Source organism: Prionailurus bengalensis, chromosome A2 (assembly GCF_016509475.1).
Source record: "Prionailurus bengalensis isolate Pbe53 chromosome A2, Fcat_Pben_1.1_paternal_pri, whole genome shotgun sequence".
Taxonomy (NCBI): Eukaryota; Metazoa; Chordata; class Mammalia; order Carnivora; family Felidae; genus Prionailurus; species Prionailurus bengalensis.
Window position 1 is genome coordinate 51,313,050 of NC_057348.1, and position 16,645 is coordinate 51,329,694.

The 16,645-nt window shown below is 44.9% G+C and overlaps 2 protein-coding genes across 4 annotated transcripts in view; one reads left to right on the forward strand and one right to left on the reverse strand.

The window, feature by feature from the left end:
• Positions 1–16,645, forward strand: part of IL17RE (interleukin 17 receptor E) — a 48,326-nt gene that overhangs the window by 1,309 nt on the left and 30,372 nt on the right. For all 3 annotated transcript variants that reach the window (XM_043588069.1, XM_043588070.1, XM_043588071.1), the window contains one exon: positions 132–214. In XM_043588069.1, coding sequence (XP_043444004.1) covers positions 192–214 — 23 coding nt within the window. In that variant the 5' untranslated portion in view covers positions 132–191. The remainder of the gene's footprint in view (positions 1–131; positions 215–16,645) is intronic.
• CIDEC (cell death inducing DFFA like effector c) lies at positions 3,175–16,258 on the reverse strand. Its single transcript, XM_043588087.1, has 6 exons — positions 16,163–16,258; positions 14,771–14,848; positions 13,235–13,394; positions 7,566–7,724; positions 7,273–7,460; positions 3,175–3,761 (listed from the first exon to the last, which is right to left on the reverse strand). The coding sequence occupies exons 2-6, from the start codon at positions 14,821–14,823 to the stop codon at positions 3,599–3,601; spliced, it is 723 nt and encodes a 240-aa protein (XP_043444022.1). The 5' UTR covers positions 14,824–14,848; positions 16,163–16,258; the 3' UTR covers positions 3,175–3,598.

Here is a 16,645-nt window from a genome sequence, read left to right on the forward strand (position 1 = left end):
CTTATGTGAATCAGTTTCCAAAATATATTAAAGCAAAAAAGGAAAAGGGAGGACAAGTGTGACTAGAATATGCATATGTGTGTGTGATTCATATATATGTATTACATTTTATGCCTTTACATTTCTGAAAGGACACACAAAAACGAGATGGTGTTTGCTTCTGGAGAAGGAATCGGGTGAGAAGATGAATAATGATTTTACCCTTTGGAATCGTGTAAGTTTTTTTAATCTTGTTGATATGTTTTGCTGGTTTAAAAATCTAAGCCAGATATGAAAGACTGTACGATTCGTAAAACGTTTTAAATGCCAGCCAGGCGCCCCCCACAAATAATTTTAAGTAAAACTAGGTAGATGGGGGAGCACCTAGGTGTCTCAGTCAGTTAAGCATCTGTCCGTTGATCTCAGCTCAGGTCTCGATCTCAGGGTTGTGAGTTCGAGCCCCATGCTGGGCTCCAGGGTGGACATGAAGGCTACTTAAAAAAAAAAAAAGAAAAAGAAAACACAGGGCGCCTGGGTGGCTCAGTTGGGTGAGCGTCTGATTTCGGCTCAGGTCATGATCTTGCGGTTGTGAGTTCGAGCCCTGCGTCGGGCTCTCTGTTGACAGCTCAGAGCCTGGAGCCTGCTTCAGATTCTGTGTCTCCTTCTCTCTCTGCCCATCCACCGCTTGTGCTCTGTCTCTCTCTGTCTCTCAAAAATAAATAAATACATGTAAAAAAAATAAAAAAAAAAAACAGTAGAAATGAATTTTTTTAAAGGCTATATGATTCTACTTACATGACATTTTAGAAAAGGAGGTAAGCTATATTGGCAGAAAAGAGTCAAGGGTGGGGTGAGTAGAGGTTGGGAAGTAGAGCATAAGGGAACTTTTTGGCATGCTAGAAATGGTGGTTACATAACAGTATGAATTTGCCAAAACTAAAAAACAAACAAACCCAAACTTAATTGTCTATACCTTAAAAGGGGAAAATTCATTTTATGTAAATTATACCTCAAGAAACTTATCTTTTTATTTTTAATTCAAAGATTTAAATAATCACTTTTTTTTTTTAATTTTTTTTTCAACGTTTATTTATTTTTGGGACAGAGAGAGACAGAGCATGAACGGGGGAGGGGCAGAGAGAGAGGGAGACACAGAATCGGAAACAGGCTCCAGGCTCTGAGCCATCAGCCCAGAGCCCGACGCGGGGCTTGAACTCACGGACCGCGAGATCGTGACCTGGCTGAAGTCAGACGCTTAACCGACTGCGCCACCCAGGCACCCCTAAATAATCACTTTTTGAATAGATGTACCCGAATAGAGACAGAACTGACAAGACATTTGGCAAGAGTGCAAGTGGTTTTTATCTTGTTTTGGGCTCAGACAGTACTGTGCTTTGTCATAAGGCCCCACAGCATTTTAAAAACCCTCTTCTGAAAGGCCTCCTGTGCTTTCATAATAAGTACCAGCTTGAGCAAAAGTGGAAAGACTAAGGCCCAGGGGCTGGTACACGGTGTGCCTTAACTGCAACAGACCTCTCCTCCACTGAGGGCACTTGGCCATGGGAGAGGCCGTTTCCCCACTTGGACTGGCCTCAGGCTCTCTGAGGTCCCGTGCTCTCTGGAATTTTTCTTTCATATACACTAGCCTCATCAAAGACTGCCCTCTCCTGTTCACTGCCCACAGCTGGTATGACTCCATTAGTCTCCAGGTTCCTGGAGGAAAAGGAAGAACCTAATATTCCCTGAGCTGAGAGGGCTCAATGCCAAGAGACTGTGGTCAGTCACTCAAAACTTACTTGTGAAACTCTGAGTCTTAGGAGGAGGAAAGATTGGACACATTCCAAGCTTCTGCCACCCTTAGCCCAACTCGGCTTATGACTAACTTCACCAGAGGGGCAGGTAGCTTACTTAAAAAAAAATTTAAAAAAGATTAAAAAAAAAAAGGACACTTGGCTGGCTCAATCAGTAGAGCATGCAACTCTTGATATCAGGGTTGTGAGTTCAAGCCCCAGATTGGGCATTAGGTGTAGCGTTTACTTAAAAATTAAATAGGGGTGCCTGGGTGGCTCAGTCGGTTAAGTGTCCGACTTCGGCTCAGGTGTTGATCTCACGGTTTGTGAGTTCGAACCCCGCATTGGGCTCTGTGCTGACAGCTCAGAGCCTGGAGCCTGCTTCAGATTCTGTGTCTCCCTCTCTCTCTGTCCCTTCCCCACTCTTACTCTGTCTCTCTCAAAAATAAACATTAGAAAAAATGTTTTTAATTAAATACATAAATACATTAATGTTAAAAAAAGAAGAAAAGAAGAGGGGCAAGTTGGTCGTAGCCTCTGCATGTGCTTGTATGAACATGGTGCCTCCACATGGAAAGGCCTACCCTGCAGAGCCAGGACAGCACTGAGCCAGGCCTCTAGCCATAAATGCAAGAGCAGGAAAGCCCAGAATAGAAACTATTTTCCTGTTAGCTCTGCACCCCTCCCACACATGGCTGCAGGTTTGGATCAGCTGCCAGCAATAACTCTCCAGACTCTAGCTTTGGCAACACAAGCCTTTGTACTTAATAAACCCATCTAGGCTTTATATTCAGGGTCATAAATGACACGTTTTTTAATGTGAGAGTCATAGACTAAAGCATAGTCACATGCAAACTTTGCCTTTCATGCTTATCTTGTTTGAGTTGCCCTATTGTGGAAAAATGCCAGCTCACACTGATGAGAAACTAATATTTTTTGTGGCTACAGAACAGCTTATTTTGAAATCCTGAAGTTGACAGTGCTGAACATGAAAGGTAAACTATCTGGCAAGCTATGGAGAGCATTGATGGAGGGTTCTGGTACAGCCTGATTAGTATGTTCCCACCTAAACACTTAAAAGGGTGTAATAAAATGTAATACTGAGAAATTAGAAGAGTGCCTTAGTCCCACCCTGTCACTCAAAGCCCTTCTGATAGGCAGATTTATTCTGGAAATTGTCCTTTACTGTTTTGGTTATGTGGTCTGCTCAAGTCTCTGATGAAGCAGACATTAGTTCCAGAATCAATTGCAATTCTTTTTTTTTTTTTTTTGGCAGAAAAAGTCCTGTACATATAACCCCACATTTTGAAGAATGGTTTGACAGTAGATTCCTCTCCTCCCTTAGACCTTTCCAACCTTCCAGGCAGAACCCCACCCTCACCCCCAAAGAACACAGGCAAAGATGTATTAGCATAAATAATTTAATGCAAACTCTCTAGTAACATACACTAGTGGACTTGACAGTTCACTCAGGAGTATCAGGGCTGAGGGACCAGGAGGTGGGGAGCGCGATGAAAGTAGAGCATGTGAAAACAGGTAGCTGAGGGGCAGACCTCATGCTAGCCTGCTGGTGACCCGTCTTGGTCAGCTAAACTACCCTGGACAGGAAGTAGCTGGGCCAGGCTAAGAACACTCAGTTCTCCTTTCCCGGCCTATCCCAGATTTCTGACCTTTTCCCTTGGGAAGCCTTCTTCATTCGAGGTCCTGGGAGGTGAGGAAGGTGTGGCAAGATAAGAAGCTGCCTAACTGGGTTTGTAGGTGCTACTAGCTGAGCATGGGGGCCCCCCATCTAGTCCTTCTCTGGGGAATGCCTCCAAGGACTTGGGCCTTCACTGCAGCATCTTCAGACAGGATGGGATGAGCGATGGGGCCTTGCCCTCAGGGGGCTGCCCTCCCTCTGTGGCATCCAGGAACTGCTGCATATAACACGATGTGCCAAGCAGCACATGGCCTGTGGCCTGCATGCTGAAGAGGGCCCAACGAAGAGCTTCCCTGGGTGGAAGAAAAAGGCACTAGAGTCAAAACACAAAGAAAACCCCTCCCTACAGCCTCTAAATGCTGCCTCCATAATTTCATAAATTGTAGAGTGATGTGTCAACAGGAACAGATGCTGCCTTCCCTTAGCAAATGGGAAAGGGTCTACAGACATTGCCTGCAATCATGCCTTAACTGAGATGTCCGTCACCTCCCTATTTTCTCATGGAAAATTCACCCTCATTTTTTTTTTAATTTTTTTTCAACGTTTATTTATTTTTGGGACAGAGAGAGACAGAGCATGAACGGGGGAGGGGCAGAGAGAGAGGGAGACACAGAATCGGAAACAGGCTCCAGGCTCCAAGCCATCAGCCCAGAGCCTGATGCGGGGCTTGAACTCATAGACCGCGAGATCGTGACCTGGCTGAAGTCGGACGCTTAACCGACTGCGCCACCCAGGCGCCCCAGAAAATTCACCCTCATTTAATAAGACCTTTAATTTTTGTAATACTGCTTTAGGCCAGCCAAATTAATCTCCATCCCATGGCTCTGTCCTTCATGACCTCTGTTCTAGACTCTGAGACCTTTCCAAGTCATGTGTAGCCTAGCTAATGTTCAGAGCGCTGGACATGAAGATCTTCATGCTTGGTATTGCAGTGTAATGTGAACAGAACTTGAGTCAAATAGGCCAGAGTTCTAATCCAGTCTTATCAGCTGTGTGAAGGTTGGCAAACTGCTATGGTTCTGAGCTTCTGCTTCCCCAACCATAAAATAAGATCATACTATTTTGATCCCTCACAGCATTCTGAGGTTGAAATAACCTAAGTCACTTAATGTGGAGCCTAATAGGTAGATGAGTAGGGTAAACGTGGGGTCAAGAGTAGCTGGTGGAATGCTTGACTACTTCAACCAAGTTCTTGTCCAAATCTATTTAAAAGAGATAGACGAGGAAGAGTCACTAGGGGTGTTTAGTCCTAGGGGAGATCAGGGAGGGGAAAACAAAAGGAAAATAAAGACTTTCTGGCTGGTATTAAAACTTACAAACTGTTAACCTTCATTCAGTAAATGAACTTATGGTTAAGGTATAGGGAGACAAAGATGATCAGAACTCTAAACATCTACACATGAAAATTCTTTAAAATGTTAGGGGCGCCTGGGTGGCTCAGTCGGTTGAGCGTCCGACTTCGGCTCAGGTCACGATCTCGTGGTCCGGGAGTTCGAGCCCCGCGTCAGGCCCTGGGCTGATGGCTCAGAGCCTGGAGCCTGCTTCCGATTCTGTGTCTCCCTCTCTCTCTGCCCCTCCCCCGTTCATGCTCTGTCTCTCTCTGTCTCAAAAATAAATAAATGTTAAAAAAAAAATTTTTTTTTAAATGTTAAAGGCTATACCTGAGAAGTATACCCATTTCTCAAATTAGAATACTAAGGCTTAAAACCAGCTGTCTAGCCATAAATAGGAGGGAAATTCTGACACAGACTACCACATGGATGGACCTTGAAAACATTATGCTCAGTGAAAGAAACCAGTCACAAAAGAGCAATACTGTGTAAGATCTCTAGACTAGGCAACTTAACAAGATAGAAAGTAGAACCCCCCCCCCCCACACACACACAAAAGAAAAAGAAAGTAGAACACAGGTTACCAGGGGCTGGGGGAAGGGGGAGTGGAAAGTTGGTGTTTAACGGGGACAGAGTTTCAGTTTGGGATGATGAAAAAGTTCTGGAAATTGATAGTGGTAACCTTTGCACAACATTGTGAATGTACTTAATGCCACTGAATTGTACACTTTAAACCAGTTACAATGGTAAATTTTATGTTACGTGTATTTTAAAACAGAACAACAAAAATAAAACTATTATTAAAAAAATAAAATAAATATAAAACTATTATTAAAAAAATAATAAAAGCTGACACCATTAAGTCACCACACCTACTTCAGCTTGTTTTGTTTTTTTGGGTTCAGGTCTGAGAGTCTTACTTCCCCTAAATGCACTGAATTTAAAGGCTGAAGCTTCTATTCTAGGTTTTGAAATCTGCAAACTACCGGCAGCAAGCCCAGATCAAGATGGGGCATGATATGGTGTAGGAGGAATATGGGATTTCTAGCCACAGAACTAGGCTCAAGCCTGTCACTGAATGTCATCTCTGGCAAGGCTTCAGGTCCCTCATCTGCAGACTGGATATGCACAGAATTAACTCAGAAAGCCAAAAGGTCTAGTGTGCTCTAGCTACGTGTGTTCTGACAGAGCTCTGGGGACCCTGAGCAGGATTTCTCAGAAGGCCTCTAAGAACAAGGATCATATGCGTTATCATTCATTCAAATTACTGCTATGTGCTGGCATTCATCAAGGTACTGGGGGCAACAATGGAGCTTGTTCTGACATCTTGTTTATCTCTGGGTCTTAAGCTTACCACATAGGGCCAGGCACACAGTGTGTGCTCAGTAGATGCTAAATGAAGCAATTGGGGAGGACTAGAATCTGTCAGAAGAAACTCGCAAGAAGCCATGCTCTGCTACTCCCTAGCTTTGTGGCTTTGGCATCGTTGGATGCCTCTGCATCAGTGGCTGCATCCGCCTGATGGGGTAGGAATTCATTAGAACACCAGTGGAGCAGCTGAAATTGGGAAACATCACCCTAACAGTACTTGTACCCTAACAGTATTTGTCTTATGATTTAACATATTCTCATGCTTCCCATGTTACTTGATTAGACTTCCACAGTAAAGTAGAAAGTTTGAAAGAAGTTCATTCATCAATACAAATGAGTATTGTCCACAGACTTGCAAGTTAATTCCATCTATGGAAGAACAGTTATTTCATCCCTCCCACCCCCATGGAAAAATCCAGTTTTGTATCTGTGAATTTATCTGTCTTGATGGAGCTGTGTATATTGAATTCTCCTTTGAACTGATTGTAACTTCTTCCTGGTTCTCCCCTTAATTAAAGAGTTCAATAAAATCTTTGACATGTGTTCACTTTTTAAAAACCAATTAGAAGACTACTTAGGAAAACTTACTATTTTATTTTATTTTATTTTTTTAATTTTTTTTTCAACGTTTTTTATTTATTTTTGGGACAGAGAGAGACAGAGCATGAACGGGGGAGGGGCAGAGAGAGAGGGAGACACAGAATCGGAAACAGGCTCCAGGCTCCAAGCCATCAGCCCAGAGCCTGACGCGGGGCTCGAACTCATAGACCGCGAGATCGTGACCTGGCTGAAGTCGGACGCTCAACCGACTGCGCCACCCAGGCGCCCCGAAAACTTACTATTTTAGGTGAAAAAATAAGTTGTTATGGTGGAAGGTAATTAGAAAAATAATGTATCCCAGTTCCACCTGGAGGAGATATGTGTACCCCTTTGGCATCTGCTAAAGCACCAGTTCAGCCATAAAGTTCTAGAAAATTCTGCCATGCTTTGTCAGCATCAACACTAGTCCAAGGCCCTAGAAAGCTGAGGTCCATGTGAACAGAGAGGGACTCTCTCATTGCTGAATACCCACCCTATCCCCAGCTAATCCCAATTCACTCACTTCATGACGCGTTTGGCCCGGTAGCAGTGCAGGTCATAGGAAAGGGAGTAGGTGCCATACAGAGTGGCCTTCACATTCAGGCAACCAATGAAGTCCTGTGGGTTCATCTTGTATAGGTCAAAGGTTACACGGGCCACATCAATCTTCTTGCCGGGCTTACGGGAGAGGGAGAGTTGGTACCTAGTACTCTGTATCAAGAGAAGCCTGTGGTTGGAAACCTACCCCCCACACCCCAAAAAAGGACTTCTCCCAGACTCCCAATGTTCTCCCTACCACACAGGTGGGAACCTCACCTTCTCTGATGGGGGCTGCCATTTCTGCCCCTTCTGGAGGACCATGAACACTGTGTCATCCCCCAGGGCTTGGAAATACTCTTCTGTCTCAACAATTGTACCATCTTCCTCCAGCACCAGGAAGAAGGGCTTGTTTGCCAGCATCAGGGTGTCCCGGACCTGGAGAATAAGATCAGTGATGTTTCTGCCATCCCCATACAGCCACAGAGCATGAGGAAAATCCATATTACATCATCTCAGCTGCCAGGGAAAGAGCAAGTGGATAAGGATCTATGGGAAAAAGGCCTGGAATCCAGGCTCTTGCTGTGGGAATCACAATCCAAAGATTCTGTATTATGGTCCTTCTTGGTACCTGGCTTCATGGTTATGTTCTGGAACAGTGCTGTCCAAAAAAATATAATGGGAATCACATATGTAATTTTTTTTTCAATGTTTATTTATTTTTGGGACAGAGAGAGATACAGCATGAACGGGGGAGGGGCAGAGAGAGGGAGACACAGAATCGGAAACAGGCTCCAGGCTCTGAGCCATCAGCCCAGAGCCCGATGCGGGGCTCGAACTCACGGACCGCGAGATCGTGACCTGGCTGAAGTCGGACGCTTAACCGACTGCGCCACCCAGGTGCCCCAATTCATTGTGTTTTAGAATATTCACCAAGTTGTACAACCATCACTACTATCTGATTTCAGAACATTTTCATCACCCCAAAAGAAACCCAGTACCCATTAGCAGTCATTCCCCATCCCCCAGCCCATGACAACCTCTACTGTCTGTCTCTATGGATTTGCCTATTCTGGACATTTCATATAAATGGAATCATATATAATATGTGGTCTTTTTAGACTATCTTCTTTTCCTCAGTATGTTTTCAAGGTTCATCTATGTTGTAACATGATTCATTTCTTTTTCTGGCCAAATTATATTCTACTATATAGGTATATCTCATTTTTAATCCATTCATCAGTTAACATAGACATTTGGGTTGTTTCCATTTTTTGAGTATTATGAATACTGCTGTTATGAGTATTCATGTACGGGTTTGCGAGTGAACATATGTTTTCAGTTTTCCTGGGTATATACCTAGGCCTGGAAATGCTGAGTCACACAATTAACTGTATGTTTAACTTTTTGAGGAGCTGCAAAACTATTTTCCAAAGCAGCTATATCAGTTTATATTCCCACTAGCAATGTGTGAAGATTCTAATTTCTTCACATCTTCATTGGTACTTGTTATTGTCTGTCCTTTATTTATTTATTTATTTGATGTTTTTTTTTTTTTAATTTTTTTTTCAACGTTTTATTTTTATTTTTGGGACAGAGAGAGACAGAGCATGAACAGGGGAGGGGCAGAGAGAGGGAGACACAGAATCGGAAACAGGCTCCAGGCTCTGAGCCATCAGCCCAGAGCCCGATGCGGGGCTCAAACTCACGGACCGCGAGATCGTGACCTGGCTGAAGTCGGACGCTTAACCGACGGCGCCACCCAGGCGCCCCATGTTTATTTATTTTTGAGAGAGAGAGAGTATGAGCAGGGGAGGGGCAGAGAGAGAAGGAGTGTCTGTCCATTATTTTAGCCATTCTAGTGGGTATGAAGCAGATTTGATTTGAATTTCCCTAATGACTAATGATGTTGGACATCTTTTCATATGTTATTAGCCATTTATATATTATCTTTATTATTTTTTTTTTAATTTTTTTTCAACGTTTATTTATTTTTGGGACAGAGAGAGACAGAGCACGAACGGGGGAGGGGCAGAGAGAGAGGGAGACACAGAATCGGAAACAGGCTCCAGGCTCTGAGCCATCAGCCCAGAGCCGGACGGGGGGCTCAAACTCACGGACCGCGAGATCGTGACCTGGCTGAAGTCGGACGCTTAACCGACTGCGCCACCCAGGCGCCCCTATTTTTTTAATGTTTATATTTGAGAGAGAGAGAGAGAGAGAGAGAGAGAGAGAGGAGAGGTAGAGAGAGAGGATCCCAAAAAGGCTCTGTGCTGTCAGTTCAGAGCCTGACATGAGGCTCTAACTCACGAATTGTGAGATCATGACCTGAGCTGAAATCAAGAGTCAGACACTTAACTGACTGAGCCACCCAGGTGCCTCATTTATATATTTTCTTAGAGAAAAGTCTATTCCATTTTTTTGGCCAATTTTTTTATTAAAATTTTTAAACGTTTATTTATTATTGAGAGACAGAGCATGAACATGGAAGGGGCAGAAAGAGGGGGAGACACAGAATTCGAAACAGGTTCCAGGCTCTGAGCCATCAGCACAGAGCCCGACGCAGGGCTTGAACTCACAAACCGCAAGATCATGACCTGAGCCTAAGTTGGATGCTTTACCAACTGAGCCACCCAGGCACCCTGTTTTTTTGGCCAATTTTTAATCGGGTTATCTTTTTATTGTTGAGTTATAGAAGTTCTTTATGTATTCTTGATATTAGATCCTTATCATATATGAGATTTGCAAATATTTTCTCCCATTCTGTAGGTTGTCTTTTAATTTTGTTAATAACACATATTGATACACGGAAGAGTTTAATGTTGATGAAGATTGATTTTTTTTCCTCTGATTGCTTGTGCTTCGATGCCTTATCTAAGAAACCAGTCATGAAGACTTACACCTGTTTACTTCTAAGAGTTTTATAGTTTTAACTCTTTGATACATTTTGACTTAATTTTGTTCATGGCATGAGGTAGGGATGCAACTTCATTATTTTGCATGTGGATATTCCACTGTCCTAGCACTATTTATTGAAAAGACTATTCTTTCTTCTGTCAAAAAATCAATTGTCCATTGATACATGGGCTTATTTCTGGAGTTTCAATTCCATTCTATTGATTTGTATGTATTATGAGCTCCCAAATTCACATATTGAAATCCTAAGTCGCAGTACCTCAGAATCTGGCTGTCTTTGTAGATAGAGTCTTTAAAGAGGTAATTAAAATGATGTCATTAAGATGGGCCCTAACCCAATATTACTGGTATTCTTATAAGAAGGGGAGTTTAGGATACAGAGACATACTCAGAGAAACACCATGTAAACATGAAGGCAGCCATCTATAAGTCAAGAACAGAGGCCTTAGAATAAACCAACCCTGACAGCACCTTGATCTCAGACTTCCAGCCTCCAGATTTGAGAGAAAATAAATTTCTGTTAAGTATCAGTCTGTGGTACTTTGCTGTGGAAGCCCTAGAAAACTAATAGAGTGTCTTTCCTTATGTCAATACCACAGATTTGATTACTGTAGCTTTGTAGTAAGTTTTGGAATCAGGAAGTGTGAGTCTTCCAAGTTTGTCTTTTTCCAAGATTGTTTTAGCTATTTTGGTTCTGGTTCATAGAAATAATTCTATGTAAATTTTAGGATAAGCTTGTCAATATCTGTAAAAAGAGTAGCTGGAATTTGATGGGGATTGCACTGAATCTGCAGATCAATTTGGGAAATATTGCCATCTTAACATTAAGTCTTCTGTGAGATCCTGACCTGAGCCGAAATCAAGATTGGACGCTGAACTGACTGAGCCACCCAGGTGCCCCTTTGGAAGATTTTTTAAAATTAATTTTGGGGCGCCTGGGTGGCGCAGTCGGTTAAGCATCCGACTTCAGCCAGGTCACGATCTTGCGGTCCGTGAGTTCGAGCCCCGCGTCGGGCTCTGGGCTGATGGCTCAGAGCCTGGAGCCTGTTTCCGATTCTGTCTCCCTCTCTCTCTGCCCTTCCCCCGTTCATGCTCTGTCTCTCTCTGTCCCAAAAATAAATAAACGTTGAAAAAAAAATTTTTTTTAATAAAATTAATAAATAAATAAAATTAATTTTGAAGGGCACCTGGGTGGCTCAGTCGGCTGAGTGTCTGAATCTTGATTTCGGCTCCAGTCATGATCTCACGGTTCATGAGTTCGAACCCCTCATCCGGCCCTCTGCTGTCAGCGCTGAGCCTGCTTTGGATGCTCTATCCCACTCTTTCTCTGCCCCTCCTCTCTCTCTCTCTCTCAAAAATAAATAAACATTAAAATGATAATAATAATAAATTAAAAATCTTTCAAAGGCTTATTGTTATCTTTTAAAATGAAATCCCTCTGTTCTTTTCCATGGCCAATAAGGGACTTATACTCTGGTCACTGCCAACCATATCACCTTACCCTCTTTCCCTCACTCTCTGCTCCTTTCTTTATATTGCCAAACTTGGAAAAGCAGTCCAGATAGGCTGATGTCCTCCCTGCTCCATTAGTAAGATTCACTTCTGACCTGTGTTCCATCTTGGAAAGATGGACCCTCACTCTTGTTTCTCCTTGCATCCTTTGGAGTTAGGATTCTGACTTGGGGTCCCCAAACTCAGTGGCTATAAGAATCTCCTGAAGCAACTGCTTAAAATGACAACTCCTCAGCTTCACTCATGACCTAATCAGTCCCAGGGCGTGCATTCTGGGAAGCCATGTGTGACAAGTCCATTTTAGCACAGGAAGTGGTCTCCAGCCCTCAGGTGAAAAAATACTACCAAGTCTAGACTCAAGTGTGAAAAAGTCCTTTTGATTCAGGGCATAAAAAATTGGTGTGTCACAGCCACAAGCCTCACAAGAGGGGAGATTGGCTCCCATGAAGCAGAACAGACCTAATTCACAGAAACAGGGGAGGGACTCCAGAATAGAGGCTTAGGTAAGCTATGATTTCTATATGTTAAACAGACTGTAGTAATCAGAAGCCTAATCCAAATGTGTAATCTGTGCCAGGCAACTGGGACATCCCCTAGAGTGCATAAGCTAATGAGGCAGTGAGGCACAAGACTAATAAAGAGCAAGATTAGATGAGGCTATAGGAGAGGCTGGGGAGAAGTTACCCCCAGCCTAGTAGAGAGGGAACATGGAAACGGGGAAGGGTGTCATTCTTGGCGGCTGTTACTACCATCCACGAGAGCTGTGTGTCTTTTGTTTCCTGCTCTAGAAGCTTACCTGATCAATAGTTTGAAGAGTCTTCCACAGCGGTTAACAAAGCCTGCCATGGAAAGCCAGTGTAGGAGATGGATGGAAGAACTGCCCTGGCTGAAGGGAGGAAATGGGGAAGAGAATCTCTAAAATCTTACCTATTTCCCCAACTTCCAGGCATGTGTACAATGGAAAAGAGAACCTAAGGGTCTTTCCAGTAAGAAAAATATGCCTTAGGGGCGCCTGGTGGCTCCAACTCTTGGTTTCAGCTCAGGTCATGATCTCACAGTTTGTGAGTTCGGACCCATGTTGGGCTCTGCACTGACAGTGTGGAGTCTGCTTGGGATTTCTCTCTCCCTCCCTCTCTGCCCCTTGCCAGCTTGCACGCACTCTGTCTCAAAACGTAAATAAACATTAAAAAATTAAAAAAAGAGAAAAATATGCTCTGAAAATGCCACTGATCTACTGTTGTAGATATAGGATGGCAATCCTATAGGTATTCTGCTGCAATATACTGCCCTCCCCTTGTCACCAGACAGACATCATTAATCCATTGGACAGCACTCCAGGCAGGCACTACCAACTCATTAGAGTGGGCATCAGAAAGGAAATCTTCTCACCATCTGACCTACGAACTCCATCCCTGCTGAAGTCCCAGCTCATGACTCAGAGGACAGAGAAAGCCAGCAGGGCCAACTCTCAGCCACAGTCCCAGTGGTTGGGCTGTGCTGAGGGTAGTCCTGTTCCTCACCTTGTGGAGGAGGTCCTTGAGACTGTGCGCCATGATGCCCTTCCGCACACTCCGGTCAGCAGTGCTTACTCTGCAGGGCCGGGCCTTAGGGGCCTCCAAGCTGGACTCGGTCAGTAGCTGCTGGGTCACCATTGAGGTGCAGGTGCTCACTGCCACATGCCTGCGGGCAATTTGGAGCATCAGAATGAGCAGCCTGCTGCCTCCCAGCCCTCACCCCTCTCAGGGAACTCACTCCCCTACCCCTGTAGGTTGAGCTCATCATATTCTTCTTCCTCTATCACCCACCAGGCTTGCTCTAAGACTTACCGGTATCACTAAAAGTCCTGTTAGATCAATGCATCTCAAACTTCAGTGATCATATTAAGTCCTCAGGAGACCTGATTCTGATTCAGGAGGTCCGGGTGGAAGCTGGGATTCTATATGTCTAATAAGTTTTGGAGTGGCATTGATGCTGTTGGTTGACACTGACCATGATGAGTAGCAAGGTGATAGGAGACCCATCCCATGTTCCCCAATACCAACTTTCCTCTCTTGGCCTCTTTCTTCCCACCCGTAAAGTGAAATGAAGTGGCAAAGCTGAGGTCAATGTAAGATAGTTTTGAATTCTGATATACATGACGTAGAACCAGAAGAGTAGAGGGGGAAACCTCAGTTTTGGAGTCAGACCCAAGTTTGAATCTTGGTTCTACTACCCATTTGTTAGGTGATGAAGAGCACCCGTTCTGTGCCTCAGTGTCCCCATCTATTAATTTGGTGTAATAATCCCCACTTCCCAAAGTTGTGATGAGGTTTAAATGAGATCAAGAATGAAGGGGGGCGCCTGGGTGGCGCAGTCGGTTAAGCGTCCCACTTCAGCCAGGTCACGATCTCGCGGTCTGGGAGTTCGAGCCCCGCGTCAGGCTCTGTGCTGACAGTCTGGAGCCTGTTTCTGATTCTGTGTCTCCCTCTCTCTCTGACCCTCCCCCGTTCATGCTCTGTCTCTCTCTGTCCCAAAAATAAATAAACGTTGAAAAAAAAAAAACTATAATAAAAAAAAAAAGAATGAAGGTCCAGGGGCGCCTGGGTGGCTCAGTCGGTTGAGCGTCCGACTTCAGCTCAGGTCACGATCTCGCGGTCCGCGAGTTCGAGCCCCGCGTCAGGCTCTGGGCTGATGGCTCGGAGCCTGGAGCTTGCTTCCGATTCTGTGTCTCCCTCTCTCTCTGCCCCTCCCCCGTTCATGCTGTGTCTCTCTCTGTCTCAAAAATAAATAAACATTTTAAAAAAAATTAAAAAAAAAAAAAAGAATGAAGGTCCAAGCACAGTGTTTACCTTTTTCTACTCAAAATGTGGTAGCAGTGTGGGGAGAGGATACCAACTTTAAAGTCACCCGAGGGCTTGTCAAAAGTACAAAATCTGGGTCCTACTCCAGACCTCCTAAATCAATATCTACATTTTAACAAGATGCCCTGGTGACTTAGAAGCTTGTTGAAGTTTGAGAAGGTCTGCCTTATAGCTCACAGGTAGCTCCCCTTTGTTTCTACCCTTGGCTCTCCTCACCTGGAGAAGGACTTGGGGTAGAGAAGGCTGAGGGACTTCATGGCATATTCCATCCTTGTCACCTGGATACTGTTGGGCCTGAGAATGAAATAGAAAAGCTAGTTAGGGTGGGAACAGAAGGTCCCTTTCATCATTCGACACAGTGCAGCCTCACCTCCATCCAGTGAACCTCCACTCTGGTCTCTCCTCTCAACTCACACATGCCTTCCCAGCCCTCCTGTCCAATCCCATGCTTGCCAACTGGAACCAAACTGGAAAGCCCCTCTGGACCCAGGCTCAGCCCCACTCGGTAGCTCCTCCTTTCTCCCCAGGACTACTCACTCCATGTTTCTCCGACCCTGGCTCTGGTCACACTGATCAGGGATCCCCAACTGGGTCTGAAGAGGCCCTATCTGGTTAGTTCCTGCCCCTGGGAGCAGAGTTCATGCTATGCTGGCAGGAGGTGAGTCACACCACCTCCGTCTTCTGGGGATTGTTTCCTCACCTACAGTCCAGAGACCTCACAGGCCAGGCTCACACAGGCCAGGCAGCCCAGTCTAAGCCCACTCTCTCTTTCATGTGTCCTTGAACCCCTCCTGAGGCTTTCCATTGGCCAGAGGGATTTTCTGTGACAATGGATGATAGATGTGTTCTATATCCTTTCTCCCCAGTCCCAGAGCTGTGAGCTTCATGTGGCTATTGAGCACTGGAAATGTGGCCAGTACAAATGAGGAGCTAGATTTTTAACTTTAGTTAATGTTAACTAATTTAAATTGAAATAGCCACTGTGGCTTATAGCTACTGGCAACCAGACTGCACAGTAGAGATCCAGCTATCTGATAGCCCTGGGCTCACCTGACACTTTCTCTCCTAAACCTCTCTGCTTCAGCTCTTTCAAGCTCCAACTGTCTGTGGAGACAGCTCCCTCCACCTGCAACATACTCCTCTGGCCCAGGGCTAAACATATGCAACCTTGAAACCCCAATTTCCCTGTATTCCACTCTTTGGAAAGCCATTTTAGATGGCTCACACAGTCCCCTCTTCATCTTGCCCTTCCTACTTCCTAGTCAAGTGTGCCTCATTGTCTGTTTCTGCCTTACCCCCACTGATCCTTGGGTGACTCTCCCTGAGATGTTCTCCCTATTCCCAGCTCAGAGAGGGCCTGACACAGTGCAAGGGGCTTAAGGAGTGGTCATGGAACAAAGAGCCCCCTCCCCAGTCAGGTAAAATCAGTCTTTCCTTCTGACAACTTGGGGATTCTCTAGACCAGCCCTATCTGTGAACCCCCCAACTAGCACTACCCAAGTCCGTTTGCTTCAGCCTCACTCCTCACTCCCCGTCCAAAGCCAAACTCTGCCAAGTTCACTTCACCTGCTCTCCAGGAGCTGCCCCATCAAGAACCCAAAAACTTACCTCCCCCCTCACAGCTTCCTTACTTCCTTAAGACACTGCCTAGCCCAGCCCAGCCCTCCCTCCATTTTATTTCCAGGTCCTAGGGAAGCCCCTCCCCTGGTCTTCAGCCCCAGCTGGGGAAAAGAGCACGGGAATGAGTGTGCAGTTCTTTCCCTTGGGATTTCGGGCCAGCCTAACTTCCAGAAAAGGCCCAAAAGGAGGGGAAAAGGCATGTTTTGTAAGCTGTGGGCCAGGCTTAGGACGTGATATCAGTCACAGAGGGCACAGAAAACAGGCAGATGTGAGTTGTGTTCCCAGCTCCACTTGAGTTCACTGAGTGTAGACCAATTATCTCACTTCTGTGAACCCATTTCTCTCACCTGTAAAACAGGGATAATCATTCCTGTGTTAGTGGATTGAGGTGAGGATTTGTGATAATAAAAGTAAAGGGCTTTGCAACAGAGACACATAATAGGTAGAAGTATTGGTGTTGAAATATTATTA

Excerpts from the sequence above, each read along its gene's own strand:
- CIDEC (XM_043588087.1), bottom strand. The coding sequence starts at position 14,823 with ATGGAATATGCCATGAAGTCCCTCAGCCTTCTCTACCCCAAGTCCTTC. Across the intron at positions 7,725-13,234 it reads TCAAGGACCTCCTCCACAAG|GTCCGGGACACCCTGATGCT; the intron begins GTGAGGAACAGG and ends CTTATTCTCCAG. Across the intron at positions 3,762-7,272 it reads CGGGCCAAACGCGTCATGAA|GGAAGCTCTTCGTTGGGCCC; the intron begins GTGAGTGAATTG and ends TCTTCCACCCAG.